We start from the raw sequence: 12,936 nt of genomic DNA on the forward strand, positions 1-12,936 counted from the left end.
TTTGGTTCTTACTTAGTTCCAGAGCATATCAGGGGTTTGCCAAAGTGAAGAGGATTGAGCTTTTCGTAGAGATGCCAGATCACAGAGCAGGGGAAGGAGGAGGAAAAGCTTGCGCTCTCCTCCTGGTCAATACCCACGATGTCTGACATGTACAAACATAGCTTTGGAGAATATGTCAGACCCCAAAATTTTCCCAGCCCCAGACTAGAGGCTATTGTGCCTGCTATGGGTTCAGTAAGGTAGAGCTGGGTTTGGGGGGACAGATCAATGTCAGCTGCTTATTACAGCAGAGAGCAAGCCCTCGTGGGAAGATTCATCTGGGAATTACAAGCAGCCTGGGGAGGTATCCTGGACTTTAACTTCCTTTTGGTACATTGTGGGGAGTAGCACTTGTGAGCTAACCAAATGGTATGTCTTGTAGAGACTTTCCCCAAGTTTTTGGAGGGCAAACTTGAATCAAGGAGCATAACAATTCTGAACAAACTCGCTGTGTGGCCATGGGCTAGTCACCTCATGTCTTTTGGCCTCAAGTTCCTCATCTGTAAAATGGGGATAAGAAAATTCACACAGTGTTGATGTGAGAAAAGTGCTTTGTAAACTTTAAGGAGTTATAAGAAAAACAAGTTGTTACTATGAAAGAGAAGAAGGGAGGAGGAGGAGAGGAAAGGGAAGAGGAGGAAGAGAAGAAGAGGGAGAAGGCAAGGGGACAGAAAGAACAAAGGGAAAATGAAGTGAGAAAAAAGAGAGGGAGGAGAAGAGGATAGGGAGAAAAATATAGCATTTATAAAGCTCCTACTATGTGCCAGGCACAGTGCTAAGCACTTTGCAAATACCTCATTTGATCCTTACAACAACCTTATCATCAACTCACAACAAAATTATGATCCTCACTTTATAATAAAGAAAACTGAGGAAGATAGAGGCCAAGTGACATGGTCAAGGTCACGCAGTGAGTGTGTGAGGCCAGATATGAACTCATGTATTTCTGACTCCAGGTCCAACTTTCTTATTAGCGGATAGATCAGTGACACCTAATAAATGATCAATGTATTAATTAATGTTCACTCTTCTGGTTAAAAAAAATAAAGTCACACATTTCATTTGTCTTTGTGAATGACTTCAGTTTTCTCCACAGGCTTTCAGATATCTTTGATGTTGGTTGGCCAGGTTTCAAAATGACCCAAATTGAAAGGATCACATATGAATCACCAATGACCACAGAATAGGCGATCTGAAGGCCCAAGAAGGGTGTGCGTAATCCTATCACCCTTCTAATGTTCATAGGAGGATGATCTCCCACTCCCCTCTTCCATGACAGTGAGGTGTAAGGGACTTGCGGGGGGGTAGAATCATAAAATGTCAAAGCAGAAAGAGACTTTAGAGTTCGGGGGGTAGTCAAATGTCCTTATTTTATAGAGAAGAAAACCAAGGTCTTGAGAGACCAAATGACTAGATTGGTATCATGAAGCTAGAAAGCAGCAGAGTTGGGATCCTATCCTGGGCTCTTCCACCACCCCACAAAGGCTTCCACTGAATGGTGAGCTTTACTCCTCATGTGGCCTTTAGGTAGGTTATTTAATTTCTCTGAGCTACTGTTTCTGCTATAAATATAATTTATCTGGCATATGTAGTTTTCTTGGTCTTTTTTTTTCCTTTCCCTTCCATAGGAGCCAAGAACTCATGTTTTATTTCATTCTATAGGATAAGAATAGGGACTTGAGCTATGATTCCATCATTATGGGAAGCTCCTGTGTTGAGGATTCCTTTCACCAACACAGGTAGGCTCCTTCTCTGTAAGCTATGGTCTTAGAGAGTTGGCTAAATCACTGAGAAGCTAAGTGACTTGCCCAGGGTCATCCAGTCAGTATGTCAGAAGTAGAAATTGAATCCAGGGTTTCTTTCTAACCACTAGCCACACTGCCTCTCACTTCAGTTAATATTTGCTGTTAATAGTTTGCCTAGTAAAACAAATAGTTGTAGAGCCAGATAAATGACCTAGGTGACCATTCTTTTTTTTTTTTTTTTTGGCTAAGCAATGGGGTTAAGTGACTTGCCCAGGGTCACACAGCTAGTAAGTGTCAAATGTTTGAGACCAGATTTGAATTCAGGTCCTCCTGACTCCAGGCCGGTGCTCTATCCACTGCGCCACCTAACTGCCCCTTAGGTGACCATTCTTGAGTCTTTGCCAAGAAAGCTGTCAACTTCAAACTTGGGTTCTTTGATCTACAAAGCAACTGAAACCACAAGCCAATTCTATGGAGCACCCAAAAGCACAACTTGGCTGTCATCTTGAGCCAGTCACTTTCTTTCTTTTGAATTTGTTTTCCTTATTGGCAAAATGAGAGGTGTGGAGTGAACAATCTTTCTAAGGTCCCTTGAGCTCTAAATTCTATGATCCAGAGATTGTGTGGTGATCTGAGCAACTTTCCTATAATCAATGATTATGTTTGCTAGAAAAATGATCTAACTGATGGGAGTCAGTGGGAGGCAGATTTTGGCTTGAATGAAAAAATATGAAATGAAAAATGAAAAAAGAAATGAAAAAATGAAATGAAAATGAAAAAAAAAACCCCAAACTTCCTAAAAGTCAGTGCTGTCTAATGAAATGAGATGTCTTATAAGGTAACAACCTCTGATCACCGCAAGTCTTCAAGCAGAGACTGAACCAGCACTTAGAGGGTAAACTTGCAGAACAGATTCATTCCTTGGACAGGGGCTTAGAACAGATGGGTCCCATGGTCCCTAACTGCTCTGAGTTCTTAGATTCATGAACCAAATGGCTGTCTGAGCAGAGCCAAGTAGAAATGAGCTGTCTGATTCCTAATTATCAGGAAACTTACCTTCTCTTGATTGTGAGCATGGCACCCAGGAGGATAATGACAAACATCAGGAGTCCAGCGATCACTCCGGCCATTTTCACTGTATTGTCCACCTGTTTCTCAGGTTCCACAGCATTGGAATTCTGTGTGGATGCTCCTTCAGAGGAGGGGAGGAGGAAAGACAGACAGTTTGTAAACAATGCTCATGAGTGATAGTTCAAGCACCTCAAAACGTACCAACGCAAATACATTTGACAGTCTAGAATGGACAAAACAATCCATCTGTTTCAGGCTGTATCCCTTCCAAAGGGGTCTCCACTAAATGCTCTCCAAGACTAGCCTAAAGCAAAGATGTCGGGCCATATGTGGCCCACAACACTCCCAAGTGTGGCTCAAACCGGATTAAAATGTACTTGTGAAATAGTAACAAAATAAATAAAAACACAATAAAACATAGATAATATTATATTTTAAAACTAAGTTAACATATGGCCAGCATATGAGCAGGGATCCTTATAGTTGAGTGGACCCTGTTTCTATTGGGGTTTGACCCTACTAGCCTAGAGGATATTGATCTCACTACAGGAAAATATCTTATATTCTATGGGCATCAACTCCTGGGCACTAGCCTGGACACTTGCCTTGTAATTTAAAGAAAGGAACAATATCTATCTCTAAATTTGTATATGTGACTCTACAACCACTAAGTTGTGTGTCTGTGGCCAAATTACTTTACCAGTCTGAGCATCAGTTTTCCTATCGGTAAAATGGGAATGACACTAATACTTGATCTGATTGCTGCATAATATTGTTATAAGAATTAAATGAGAAAGTCTGTTGAAAAACTTACAAAAGCAAGATGCCATTATTGTTATCATTGCTATTATTACTGTCATTTTGTTTACTTTTTGACTCAGACCTGTGATTTCATTGGAGCCATGGACTCCTGGTGAGAAACTCCTTCCAATGTATAGTGGTAATTAATCTGAAGTTTATGATCTTGGAGAGTTTTCTGGTAACACTGAGATGTTAACTGACTTGCCCAGGGTTACTTAGCCAGGATGTGTCCAGGATGGCTCTTGAACCCAAATTTTCCTTAATCTGAAGTCAGCTCTCTACTCCCTATGCCATATTGCCTTTCAGGCTTGTTATACATATAGAAATAGCTTAGCATAATGGGTAGAGTGCTAGGTTTAGAGGCAGCAAGACCTGGATTCAAATTCTGCCATTGACATTTACTATCGGTATGACCCTGGGCAAGTCACTTGATCATATGTGTGCTTTGGGTAACTCCCTCAGATGCAGCAAGTTAGAGTTAGGTTCAAGTTGCATTAGTGGAGGGAGTTCACAAAGAGATAATACTCTTGCTGATGAAATCCTAGATCTCCTACATACACAGGTATGATACATATGTTTCTTGTCATAGAATTGTAATTTGAATTTTTTTGTGCTCAAGAAAATGGGCCAACTTGATGTAGTGGGAAAAGCACTAGATTACAGATTAGGACAACAAGCCCTGTCCTTCAGGCTCTACCAATAATTAGGTATGCTCCCTAGCAAGCAGTCTCTGTTTGCTCCTCTGTAAAATGGGCATGAAGTAGGACTAGATGACTTCTATGGTCCCTTTCAGCCTTAACGTTTTATAATTCTATGATTTTAGAAAGAAACATAAAACTGACAGACTTGGGCTAACAGATTGAGAAACACTGGGATCAGATAAAAAAATCTATGTTCCTTGTATTCCTCGAGCTCTGTGACTTAGAAGGAAACATCTGAGGAGCCCTTCCCTTTCCCAAATGGAGCTGGGACAAAGCCAGGGGAGTATGGACACAACCACTGACCAAACTGAGGGATGCAGCTTGGCATGAGGCAGTTAGGTGGTACAGAGAATGGAGGACTTAGCCCAGAATCAGGAAGCTCTCAGTTCAAATCCAGCGTCATACGCTTACTGGATGAATGACCCTGGGCAAGTTACTTGAACTGTCTGCCTCAGTTTCCTCAATTGTAAAATGGTGATAAGAATACCTATCTCCCAGGACTGTTGTGAGGTTCAAATGAGATATTTGTAAGGCACTTAGCATGGTGTCTAGCACAGAGTAAGTGCTTAATAAACTCTCGTTTCATTTTTTTTTCTCTCTTCCCTAGCAGTCAGAACAAGAGGAACTAAATCTTTTTGAACTCAACCCCAGGAACAAAGACAGGAAAGTAGCTACAATCTGTGCTCCAAAGGTATTCTTTCCAAGGACCATTAGAAATCCCTTCCCTTCTAACTCACCTTTGCACTTAAACTGAAGCCTGGACTTAAAATAGAATTCTGGGCTCATCCCTGGGCGAAGGGTTTCAGATGGGTGCATCCTGTCAGCTCCATTATTCACTAGCTGGATGACCTTGGGGAAATTGTCAACTGGTGTAGGCTTAGTTTCCTTCATTGGCAAAATGACTCAGGTTGAGTAAACAGGACTCCTAAACAGGTTAGGAGCTTCAGGAAACCATTTAGTGTATCTTAGACTGTGAGTCTTGACTCCCAGGCAGGCCATTTTCTTGGACTCTAAATAGGGGTCTATTACGAATATGTGTATATATAAAGTGATTATGATGATGGTGGTGGTTCTGGTGGTGGTGGTGGTGACTGAATCAATGGTACAGGTTTTAATTTCTGGTCACTATAAAAAATGGGGTATCTCTCCCTTAGAAATGCAGGTAGGGACCCATTGGTGAATCTCCTTCCTGAGTTGCAGTACCAGTTGCTGGGAGTTATAGCTGAACTTGGGGCTTTTAAATTTACTTCGTCAAATAAAGCAACAAATAGATTCCTCATTCTGATTTCCTACACTGATGCTAGAAACAGAAATTTGTGGTAGATTTACTTTGATTTGTTTTCAATTTCTGCTCTCTGTATTCACAAACTATATAACTCACAAAGCCTTGACATAAAGTTAAAATATAAATGGAGAATACGCACTGACTAACCCCATTCTTCACTGATGGGATATCTAGTGATTTTTGTCCCAAGGCAGTATATGGTATGGCTTCTTTCAAAACTAAGGAAGTTTAGGGCTGGCTTGTTTATGTCTGCCATTGCCTTAGAACGGCTATGTGATAGCTAGATAGTGCAGTAGATAGAGCACTCAGCCTAGAGTCAGGAAGACCCGAGTTCAAATTTGACCTCAGACACTTACTGGGCAAGTCACTTAACCTCTATTTGTCTTAGTTTCCTCATCTGTAAGATGGGGATGATAATAGCATCAACCTCTCAGGGTTGTTGTAAAGATCAAATGAGAAAATAATTGTAAAGTGCTGAGCACAGTGTCTGGTACAAAGTAAGCCCTATATAAATGTAGTAAGAGTGGTAAGAGCACTGGACTTACAGTCAAGAAATCTGGGTTCAAGGTATGTTCTGCCATTTACTGACTTACTGGCCTTGGGCACATTACTTAACTTCTCTGGGCCTCTGGGACCTTTTTTTACAGGGGGAAAAAACTAGGTAGTTGGATTTTGGGTAGCATTTGTCCTTCTATTTGAACATGTTTCCAATAGTCTGGGAATTCACTTTCAACAAGATTAAAAAAATGATGATTCCTGAAGAAAAGGGGGAATATCCTATTTATCCATCCTGAGCTCTACCCAGCTTTTCCCAGGAGCCAATACAAGGCGTGGCCCTCCATCTACAGTACCTGGGACTCTAAAGTCTCTTCTTGCCCTGACACTTTATGATACACTGCCTGCCTCCTCCCCACAGGGACTATGCCCCTGAAATCACCCTGGGCTCTATCAGATGGCCTCTTATAACATCTTGCTAGAACCAGGCTTCCATAATACTTGAAGATTTCCTTCACAAGACCCATCCTGTCCCTTTCCACCTCCCCTTGATGTGTAGTCTTGTCCCGTTAGAATATAAACTTCATGAGAGTAGAGATTGTCTGACTTGCTTGTATCTGTGTTCATAGCTCAGCACAGCACCTGCCAAACAGTAATCACTTAATAATTGCTCTATCTGTCTGTCTAGTGGATACGGTGGTTCCTAGAGCTTGTGAGAATCTACTACTATCTGATGCATTTTTTTTTTTCCTTGCACGTGAATGAAAGGGCAGGGACAGTTTCTAAAATAGCATCTCTAACTTCACTAATGTAGAAATGGTCTTTATCAACCTTACATATGTATGACTTAATAGAACTAATAAAAAGAATTGGCACCAAGGGAATAATGATTCATTTTCAAGGTGCTGTCATTGGCTATGGCCCTAGTCTTCAGTTTTAAGTTCACAGAATTTTTCTTGTAAATATGAGCAACAAAAAATAGGAGTCACAGATAAAGAACCTTTAATTGCAATTGATAAGATCAAGTAAATCTCCCTGGATGCATACTTCACTGGCTGGTGATAATTATTGAAAGGGAAGAAAAGGAACCAGCTGCCAGAGACAAGCTGCCTTAAGTAAAGCTCTCGGAGTCCCACAGTCAACTCTCCCTTAACCAAGGACATATTATCTCATGTGGCTTAACAGAAGCAAATTTTGCTTTCATGTTGGACAGTTCACCCCTAATCTACTTAATTACCTCCTTTGTAAATATCCCTCTTTTTTCCATTTTTACTTTTCTGTTGCACCCAGTAGGGGAGATCATTGAAATCTAAGTACCAAGTTACTACCATCTAGTCTCCACAGGAGGTTTCGAGGACAGCAGCTCTGCTTAAGATGATGCTTTGTATAGGCTGCTGGGGAGGAGTTGGGTAGAGCTCAGGATGGATAAACTGGGTATTGCCATTTTTTTTTTCAGGAATCAGTCTTATTTTTTAAAAAAAAACTTGTTGGAAGTGAAATCCCAGACTACTGGCCACATGTTCAAAAAGAAGTATAAAAGCTACCCCAAATCCAAATGATTTGGGGATTATCTGTCTTTGTGAACTGTCTCTACCTCTGCTTTATCATAGCACTGACGTTAATGGGGAGAAAAGAAGGAGGTTGGATAAATAACCTCTAAGGTTCCTTCTGGCTTTACATTTTGATTTTATAAATCAGATCCTCTTTCTTGTCTTGGAATTGAAGTAATCAAAAAGTCTTTAAAATGGGGATGACGTTTATGGATTATTTGAAAGTACTTTGGGCACTCAAGCAAAAGTTTCCACCCCTAGCCCTGATGTGTAATTCAAACAGCTATGTTTACCAGTATATCTGTCTTTACTGAGTAAATTTAATGAGATTTAAAAATCATGTTTCTGTAAATTGGGTGATCTTAAATGAGCCAGACAGGATATCTATTTAGCAGAACCTTATGTATTATAATTTTGTTGAAATGAAAATCATACTGCATTCCCTCAAAAAAAAAATGACATGTTCATAAATCTGGCTTTTTGAGTAAGAGATCTCTTAAAGTATTTTGGAGCTCTCTGATGTCAGTACCATACATCCCAAAGTGAAATTCTTGACTACTGCCGACAAGGAAAGTTTTTTCAGTTCATTGTCTACTGGTAGAGCTGGGTTTGTAGCTACTGTCTACCTGTGCTCAGTGAGAGTTCTTCATTCCCTGGTTCCCTGGGGCCAGGGTTCAGTCAGGCGGCAGGATTTAGGGTTCTATCTGAGGTTAGCACCAGGGCCCAGTATGTGATCAGGGTGGGTCAGGGTTTGGTGCTGCTCGATCTGGGACTAGGCCTCAGTTTAGGGCCATAACTACAAACAACAACAACTGGAGATTTATTTAGCACTTTAAGGTTTGCAAAGCTCATTATCTCACTAAACAATCCTGTGAGATTGAGGCTATTATTATCCCCATTTTACAGATGAGGAAATTAAGGATTAGAGAAGTGATTTACCCAGTGTCACCAAGGTAGCAAATACCTGAAGCAAGATTCAAACTCAGGTCTTCTTGTCTCCAAATCCAATGCTCTATGCCATGCTGCCTCTCTGAATTAAGGTTCAATTTGTGGTCTAGGTTGCAAAATTAGTATGTGGTCAGGATTTAGGGGTCAGCCTGGGGTGAGGTGAGGGCTTACTATGGAGTCAGGATCAGGGTTCACCCTGTCTATCTCCAGGGTCAGGTTTCAATTTTAGGCTGGGATCAGGGGTCAGCCCCAGTGCCAGGATCTAGTCTGTGATGAGGATGTGGGGATTATTTTGAATCCAAAGTTGAATGATCACTTTGCAGCTGAAATAAGGACTCAATCTACAGCCAGGATTAAGAATTACTCTTTGGTCAGGGTGATGGGGGCCAGGTTATAGAAAGTGGTTAGCGAACAGTTAGAAGCTAAGTGACCTTTCTCCCTGGTGGATCAAGCCCCTGACCTTGTCCGCAATAACATGTAATTACTAGAGGATCCCAGAAAGCCCTTTGTCTAGACCCCGCCTAACATAGGTGGTGCTCTGATTATAATAGTAACATTCATGACAATTAGAGTAATTGCCAACAATTCTTAGAAATGATTATGCCACAAACATTCCTAATTATGCTGACTCATTAAATTATTAAGGACTAGAGGGCAGCGACACCATTGTTGTTATAAAATGAATGAGAGGTTCTTGCCAGTGGTCCTTCCTCCTGCCTCCCTTCCTTTAAGCCTTCACATATCCTTGACCCAGACTGAATCTGTTTGGTGGTGGATGGAAAATTTAGAGAGGACTGAGAAAATGCACAGCTTCTGCCTAAAATCTCAATGGAGAGGAACCCTAAACCTCTTTTTGCAGGCATTTGCCTTATTTTCACATATTCATGGTTTCTTGTGGACAGTGGGACTAAAGTTCCTTTGTAAAAGAGGGGGAAAAGCTCCCCAGGTAGGCTTGGTGGGCCAAGGATGGGAGAGGGGCACAGAGATATTACTGTTGTTTCAGAGAAAGTGTCCCCTTCTGCCAAGGCCAACGTGTTCCTTTGATTTCATTTTCATCCCCTTTCCTCCTCCAAGAGTTTTCCCATGTGTCATTTCTCAATCCTTCTCCATCTAATGTCTCTTTCTGGTCCCCCTAGAAATGTGTTCATATCAACCCAAACTTTAAATAAACTTTTGCTGGATTCTGTCAGTCCCTCAAGCTGTCATTCTACATCTCTCTTCCCTTTCATTTCTAACTTCCTTGAATTTTCATATGTACAAGCTACTTCCACATCTTTACCACTTCTCAATATTCTACAGTCTAGCTTCCAATACTATTGTTTGTTGTTGAGTCATGTCTGACTCTTTGTGACCCCATGAACCACATCATGCCAGTGAGGTCCATGGCATTTTCTTGGCAAAGATACTAGAGTGGTTTGCTGTTTCCTTCTCCAGCTCATTTCAGAGATGAGGAAACCAAGGCAAACAGGATTAAGTGACTTGCCCAGGGTCACACAGCTGGTAAGTGCCTGACATGGCATTTGAACGCAGGTCTTCCTAACTCCATTTCCTAATTCTAACGCTATTCACTGAGTCACCTAGCTGCCTCCTCCAATCCTATTACTCAACTGAAAATGCTCTCTGCAGGGTTTCCAACCACTTCCTAATTGCTTAATCCAATGACTGAGAAGTCCTCATCCTTCTTGATCACTCTCTCTTTGAAGCTTCCAGTACTATTGACAAGCCCTGACTCCACGTTACCATGCTCCCAACTTTCTCTAATGCAGGCCATTCTGAAAGTGGAACAGGCTGTCATAAAGTGAAGGACTGTTCAAATGTAGAATGAACTGCTTCAGGGAGTAAAGAGTTTTTTTCCCCCATCAATGAAATTTCTTAAGCAAAAGCTGTATGAACTTGCAGTAGGGATGCAATCAAGAGGATTCTTTTTCAGGCATTGATTGGACTGGATGCTCTGTGAGGTCCTATTCAAATCTCAAGCTCTATAATTTCATGGTTATGTGACTGCTTCTGCTATTATTACTACTACTATTACCACCACTATTGTTATTATTGTTGTTAATGTTGGGGAGGAGAAGGGTAATGATAAGGAAGAAGAGGAGAAAAAGGATGATAAAAAAGAGGAGGAATAGGAAGAGGAAGAGGAGGAGGAGGAGGAGGAGAACAATGATAATAAGCACCACCACCACCACCACCACAGGACAAAACTTACAGTGAGGCAGATTTTGACTTGATGTAAGGAAAAACTTCCTAATTTTAGAGTCATCCAAATAATTTAATGGACCAGCTCAGAAGGCTCTATCACTTCCAACAGAGGCCAGAGGAGCAATTATCAAGGGTTTTTGTAATTTACAGATGGGTGCAACTACAAGGCTTCTGAGGACCATTCAAACTTACAAGATTCTATGCAATTCTGGGATGCTTGAAGGGGGAAGGAGGAAAGTCTGGAGCATGAAGGGGGAAGGGAGAGGAGAGGATACTACACGAAAGGGTCTAGGCAGCTGTCTTTAAAAACAAAAGAATCAGGTACCATGGAGAGATGGAAGAAGGACTCTACAGAAATCAGCAGGACTATGAGAGCAGTTTCACAGGGCACCAAGGGAGTTCAAGGGATACTGAAGGTACAAAGAAATTTTGGAGTGGAAAGAAACAGAGAGGGTAAAAACACACTGAGGTAGTATAAACACACTGAGTGAAGGACAGAGAAACACTGGAGACAACCTCATCTAGTTCACCTTACCCCCGCCTCTTGTCCTCACTTCGAGAGTTTGTGGTTGTCTCCTAGAGAGTTGGAATGGGTAGATCAGCCAGAGGGGGCTTGCTGCCCCTTCTCAAAATCATTCATGAGAATTGGACAGTTCATCCATTACAGATGTCGTTTCTTATCCCTCTGTCACCAGAAGGTGTTTCTAAATCCTATCCAATTTACTCTCTCTAAATACAGCCTTGGAGAGACAATTGTATTACCTCTGAAAGGAAGTCTAGGAAGGGGCAGGCAGAGTAAACAGTTGCCTAGATCTGGTAGCTTCCAGCCAAATTACACTTATGGAGCAAGCATGCCACTGTAGGTCCAGAAAGCAGAAAGAAGAATCCATAAAAGGGATTAGTGCGAGCAGGAGCAAAGTCAGTGAGAGAATGAGGGTAAATACACAGCAAGGAGCTAAGATTAGCGCTACTAAGCTGAGCAAGAATAATGGAAACTACAATAAGAGAGCCATTGATTGCTGAGATTCCAGCCAAATCCACCATGAAAACATTTTCTTTATTCTCACCCTTTCCCCCTCCTTCCTTTTTTGGAAAAAGAAACATTGAATTTCCACTAAGAACAGATCTATATCCTCAGGACTAGGGAAGCTATTAAGACACTTGGAGAAAGATAACAGGTTTTAATTTTGGTATAAGAGCGCAGAGGGTGGCCAGAAAGCATCACTAGAGTTTCCATAGTAACTGCCTATTGGCGGGGGGCAAGGAAGAGGGGAAATGACCTTAAAACAAGACACCAGTAGCTCAAGTGCTAGCCTGAGCAGAGGGTGCAAGTAGGCAGAGGGAAGGTAGAAGGCACTACTTGCTAGGTTGGGTGGTGCCAGGCTACCCTTCCTGATTTCTCCCCCTTTTCTTCCTTCCACATACTCGATGTTCCAGTCCAAATGGACTGCTGTTTGCCTGGAATGTCTTTTATATTTGCCAACTGAATTTTGATTCATTCTCTAATGTTCAAATCAAACACTATCTCTTCCAGAAAGCTTACCCTAACCCTGCTGTCAGTGGCTTTCTTCCCAAAACCTAGGCTTTTAAACCAATTCCGTAATGAATTTGTTGTTTAGTATTATTTCATTATCTGTTTTGTGTCTTATTACCACCACTAGATGGGAAGATCTTTGAGATAAGGTATTATATATATATATAAAACTCAGTTTTGTGTCCTATATATTACTGAAGATTATAGGATGATAGATTTATGACTAGAAAGGAACTTAAAGGTCACCTAGTCCAGCCTAGTCTTTATTTTACACATGAGGAACGTAAGGTACAAAAAGGTGAAGAGACTGCTCAAGGCCACATATGTAGCAAGTCACACAACTTGGATTTGAACACAAGTTTTAGTACAGTGCTCTACATAAAACAGGTGCTTAATAAATGTTTTCAATTGAGATATTAAATTTTATGATTTATCATGATTATAATATTTTGTATTGAGTTATTAAAGTCAATATAGTTTACAAAAGTCAAAAAGTGCCTTAGAAAATCTTTAGTTTTGCAACCTAATTTTTACAATGTCAAAGATGAGGTACAGAGGTAGGAAA

General features: G+C 41.1%; 1 protein-coding gene across 1 annotated transcript in view; it reads right to left on the reverse strand.

The window, feature by feature from the left end:
- Positions 1-12,936, reverse strand: part of PTPRT (protein tyrosine phosphatase, receptor type T) — an 885,105-nt gene that overhangs the window by 169,306 nt on the left and 702,863 nt on the right. The window contains exon 13 of the mRNA XM_027867127.1: positions 2,841-2,976. Coding sequence (XP_027722928.1) covers positions 2,841-2,976 — 136 coding nt within the window. The remainder of the gene's footprint in view (positions 1-2,840; positions 2,977-12,936) is intronic.

Source organism: Vombatus ursinus, unplaced genomic scaffold, assembly GCF_900497805.2.
Source record: "Vombatus ursinus unplaced genomic scaffold, bare-nosed wombat genome assembly UNPS02014785.1, whole genome shotgun sequence".
In the NCBI taxonomy this organism is placed as follows: domain Eukaryota; kingdom Metazoa; phylum Chordata; class Mammalia; order Diprotodontia; family Vombatidae; genus Vombatus; species Vombatus ursinus.